This window comes from Callionymus lyra, chromosome 1, assembly GCF_982586985.1.
Source record: "Callionymus lyra chromosome 1, fCalLyr1.hap1.1, whole genome shotgun sequence".
NCBI classification, from domain to species: domain Eukaryota; kingdom Metazoa; phylum Chordata; class Actinopteri; order Syngnathiformes; family Callionymidae; genus Callionymus; species Callionymus lyra.
This window is the reverse complement of record NC_141818.1, coordinates 47,904,158-47,909,157: the sequence shown is the minus strand read 5'-3', so window position 1 is coordinate 47,909,157 and position 5,000 is coordinate 47,904,158. Positions and strand designations below refer to the sequence as shown.

The 5,000-nt window shown below is 37.9% G+C and overlaps 1 protein-coding gene across 1 annotated transcript in view; it reads right to left on the bottom strand.

Moving 5' to 3' along the window:
- Positions 1–4,011: 4,011 nt before the first annotated feature.
- Positions 4,012–5,000, bottom strand: part of LOC148089973 (fibroblast growth factor 20-like) — a 2,257-nt gene continuing 1,268 nt past the window's right edge. The window contains exon 3 of the mRNA XM_087785499.1: positions 4,012–4,817. Within this exon, the coding sequence (XP_087641625.1) occupies positions 4,572–4,817 (246 nt within the window). The 3' untranslated portion in view covers positions 4,012–4,571. The remainder of the gene's footprint in view (positions 4,818–5,000) is intronic.

The following is a 5,000-nucleotide window of genomic DNA, read 5'->3' as shown; positions in this document are numbered from 1 at the left end:
TCACGATCTTATAAGAAAACAACTGAGACGAGATGAAAAGTTCTTACAATATGTTGCTTTAACAAAGGAGGTTGAAAGAGACGAGTGACTGGATCACTAGTGTTTGACTAGATCATAAGTTAGTATTACTTCACTGGATCACTAGTGTTTGACTAGATCATAAGTTAGTATTACTTCACTGGATCACTAGTGTTTGACTAGATCATAAGTTAGTATTACTTCACTGGATCACTAGTGTTTGACTAGATCATAAGTTAGTATTACTTCACTGGATCACTAGTGTTTGACTAGATCATAAGTTAGTATTACTTCACTGGATCACTAGTGTTTGACTAGATCATAAGTTAGTATTACTTCACTGGATCACTAGTGTTTGACTAGATCATAAGTTAGTATTACTTCACTGGATCACTAGTGTTTGACTAGATCATAAGTTAGTATTACTTCACTGGATCACTAGTGTTTGACTAGATCATAAGTTAGTATTACTTCACTGGATCACTAGTGTTTGACTAGATCATAAGTTAGTATTACTTCACTGGATCACTAGTGTTTGACTAGATCATAAGTTAGTATTACTTCACTGGATCACTAGTGTTTGACTAGATCATAAGTTAGTATTACTTCACTGGATCACTAGTGTTTGACTAGATCATAAGTTAGTATTACTTCACTGGATCACTAGTGTTTGACTAGATCATAAGTTAGTATTACTTCACTGGATCACTAGTGTTTGACTAGATCATAAGTTAGTATTACTTCACTGGATCACTAGTGTTTGACTAGATCATAAGTTAGTATTACTTCACTGGATCACTAGTGTTTGACTAGATCATAAGTTAGTATTACTTCACTGGATCACTAGTGTTTGACTAGATCATAAGTTAGTATTACTTCACTGGATCACTAGTGTTTGACTAGATCATAAGTTAGTATTACTTCACTGGATCACTAGTGTTTGACTAGATCATAAGTTAGTATTACTTCACTGGATCACTAGTGTTTGACTAGATCATAAGTTAGTATTACTTCACTGGATCACTAGTGTTTGACTAGATCATAAGTTAGTATTACTTCACTGTATCACTAGTGTTTGACTAGATCATAAGTTTGTATTACTTCACTGGATCACTAGTGTTTGACTAGATCGTAAGTTAGTATTACTTCACTGGATCACTAGTGTTTAACTAGATCATAAGTTAGTATTACTTCACTGGATCACTAGTGTTTGACTAGATCATAAGTTCGTATTACTTCACTGGATCACTAGTGTTTGACTAGATCATAAGTTAGTATTACTTCACTGGATCACTAGTGTTTGACTAGATCACAAGTTAGTATTACTTCACTGTATATACTGGGCTAAGACACGTTGCCCTAGCAACCGAGGCTAACAAGCTGCGCCGCACAGTTCACAGACGGACGGAGACGTAAACAACAACGAGACATAGAAGTACAAATTGACAACTTTACAGAACGTGACACTGATTGATCGAAGTGTGTATTTAAGAAATGTTTGATTTATACAATAAAAATGTATAAATTATCACATGTTTTCGATGCATATCACACGTGAAAATATCGCCATATCAATATTTTTTCGATATATCGTGCAGCCCTGGTTTTGAACTGATGTTGTAACTTCTTGAATCAAGTGTGTTTACCTGGTAGGAAACAGAATTGTCGTAATGATGAGAATATTTTGTCAAAGTTGTTCAAGTTCTAGCAGAGAATGTTTCCCTGAAATAACAGTTACTTTACAACGATGACACTTTATGGGAATCAAAGCATCGAATGAGTCTTTTGAGAATATTTCTGTAGCGATTATTTTAGACTAAATTAAAGATTAAATTACAAACGTGAAACGGGCAAAATTTCTCAAAAGTTCTGATGCATGATGGGAGTGGAGCAGAACTTGTGGTACCTTTTTAAATTGAAGCAAATATTACTGAACATTCGTGAGCTCGGATGTGTCAGGAAATGATGCGAAAGCTTCTTCTTCTACTACTATTTAACGATGATTTCAACCAGCTGTAGGAACACTATCGCCACCTGCTGGCAGCACGTTTGGTTTCAAGAAATATTGGCGAAATACTTACGACGTCAACGTCGCTAAGATGGAGTCGTTTAGTGTAGAAAGTGTCTGTCGATACATACTCAGTTTTGTGTGTGTATTTAGTGACAATTTAGTGTGTATGGAGCACTACATTAGATACTAAGAATTGAGACGCACTTATGCACTACAAATACTACGTTTAAGTACACAAGTATATGATTGGAGACACAGGTCTGGTCAGTTTTCTGGTTATTTTTGAATGAATGAAAACTGAGTTAAGATTTAAAGTGTAATTTAGATCAGGCCACTACAAATGTGCGTATGTTTTCTTTCTTCTATTGTGTAACAATACACTGTTAACTCAACGTCGGCCACGTCAAAAGTTTGAAGCTTGTTTTAAAAAGTCTGTCTTTGTTTCGACCGGCATCAGCCGGTGTCGGGTGTCGTCGCTCGGAACCAGGTGAGATGAAGGACGAGCAGGTGAGATTCACCTGTTCTGCTCTGTCATCTCCTCCCTTCACATGACTTCATCCGTCTTTTGTTCTCCTTTTCAAAAGCTCTTCATCCCTTCTTGAGTCGTGACTCCAAGAATGTTACAAACATCGCTGTGACGAACCGACAACCTTCTCACGTGAACACATGTTTACTGACGCCACCTTGTGTATTTGTGTATACAGTCTAGGGCTGCACGGCGTAGGAAATAAGTGCGATATTGCGATATCGATATTAATGCAATATATTTTTCTTTCACCCAAAAATGTGGCACTGATTGGTCAAGTTTACGTTTAAGAAATGCTTGATTTATACAGTGAAAAATTATAAATTATCGCATGTTTTCGATGTATATTCGCAAGTGCCACTACGGCGATATAGATATTTTTTCGGTATATTATTCAGCCCTAAATCAGTCATATAGTTTCTATTCAAGGGGTTACATTCTTTATATATATTTTTTTTAATAAAAAATACATTTATTTAAATCTTATTATTTCATATGTATCACTACCTTGAACAGTTCCCATTATGCTTGGACGCCCAGCCACAAATGGACTGTTTTTGACATAGCAACATACACATTTAAATACAGTGTTGTGACGACGGACCTCTGCTTCATACAGAGCAGTTCATACCAAACTCTGCAGCGAGAATTCTATCCCGCTCTAGTAGAAGAACTCACATTTCTCCTTCAAACTCTTCACTGGCTGGTGTTGTCTTGACCTTTTAAGCATATACATGTTTTCGATATGTATATCACATGTGCCAATATGGCGATATAGATATTTTTCGTTATATTATCCAGCCCTAATACAGTCATATCCTTTTTCTATTCAAGGGGTTACATTCTTTATATATATATTTTAAATAAAAATACATTTATTTAAATCTTATCATTTCGTATGTACCAGTTCCCATTATGCTTGGACGCCCAGCCACAAATGGACTGCTTTTGAAATCGCAACATACACATTTAAATACAGTGTTGTGGCGACGGACTGCAGCTTCATACGAAACTCTGCAGCTAGAATTCAAACCCGCTCTAGTAGAAGAACTCACATTTCCTTAAATCTCTTCACTGGCTGGTGTTGCTTTGACCTTTTAAGTATATATTTTATTGAGTATCGTTTTGGTTTTTGCTTTGTGACCGTGGTCTAGAAAAGCGCTCTATAAATATAAATTACTTACTTACGAAATATTTAAATATGTAGTACTGCGTGATGAATACGCAGGAGATGAACCAGGATATGTCGAAGGGATCAACATGTTTTTTTTTGACAAGAAAAACTTTGTCTGGTGAACGGCACAGAAAAAAATACATGAAAACATTTTTTGATTGTTTTTTTTTTTATTTTCCCATACTTGTAAAAATATATTCTCAAATAAATAAATATATGAAATAAATATAGCGTTTTTATTTTCCTAAGAAAGAAAATATAAATAAAATCTGTCAACGTGATTGTAAAAGGTGTCGATAGCTTTCCCCGTGATGTCATAAAAACTACAAATTTCCTTCACCAGGATCCAAAAAAAGAACAAGAACATGATATTCCATTGTGGACGATGTTCTGGAATCTTCTTCTTCTTCTTCCCTCATGCACGTTCTGTGAGCAGCGTCAACACAAGTCCTTTAAAACCTCCGTCGGAGCTCCGAAACAAGCTCTTCTCCAGTGCGTAAAACTACTGTTTCCTTGTAAACCGTCATGAAAGTCGCGTTCGTGGTCTACGTGGGTTTAAAGAATAGACCGGACGACTAGAGAACTAGCCTCGAGCTAACTCTGTGCCTGCAGGAACATGCAGGATGTTGAGTCGATGGAACTGGTCTTCATATATGATCCTCCATCGAAGGGACATCCTCGTCCGTTGCATCGTCCGATCGCTTGTGCTTTGTCCAGGAGGTCCATGTCCTTCCTTTCAGTTTGGGCTTAGGTTCTGATACCCTTCGATTGGTTCTTACAGAAGGTCTGGACGCCCTTGGATCACCTCTCGACCCCCGAGATGGTTTCATGGGACCGTGTGTTCAGCTCTGACCCAGTACGTCCCTGTATAGTTCCGGCACCCTGTCCGGGTCCACGGGCCTCGGCAGGAAGTGGGTGAACCGCTGATGCCTCCTGGACCTGGTCCCGTCCCGGGACGTGCCGTCTTTGTTGAGCGCCACGAAGTAAAAGGCTCCTTTCTCGCCGTGTCGATAGATGTTGGACGAGTAGGTGTTGTACCAGTTCTCCTCGAACTGCTCCCGGAAGACGCACTCGGACGAAAGCTTCTCCTGCGGGAAGAGACGACGAAGGGTTAAAATATGTGACGAAACGAGACAAGTATCTTCTTAAATGTGTGTTTTATTGATTATTACTGTCTGTTTTAACACTAGTCGGTGACTCTTGACGCGTCAAGACGCTTGTTGATGAAAATTTAAATGAAAATACTTTCAAATGCGGTTCAAAAAAAGGGT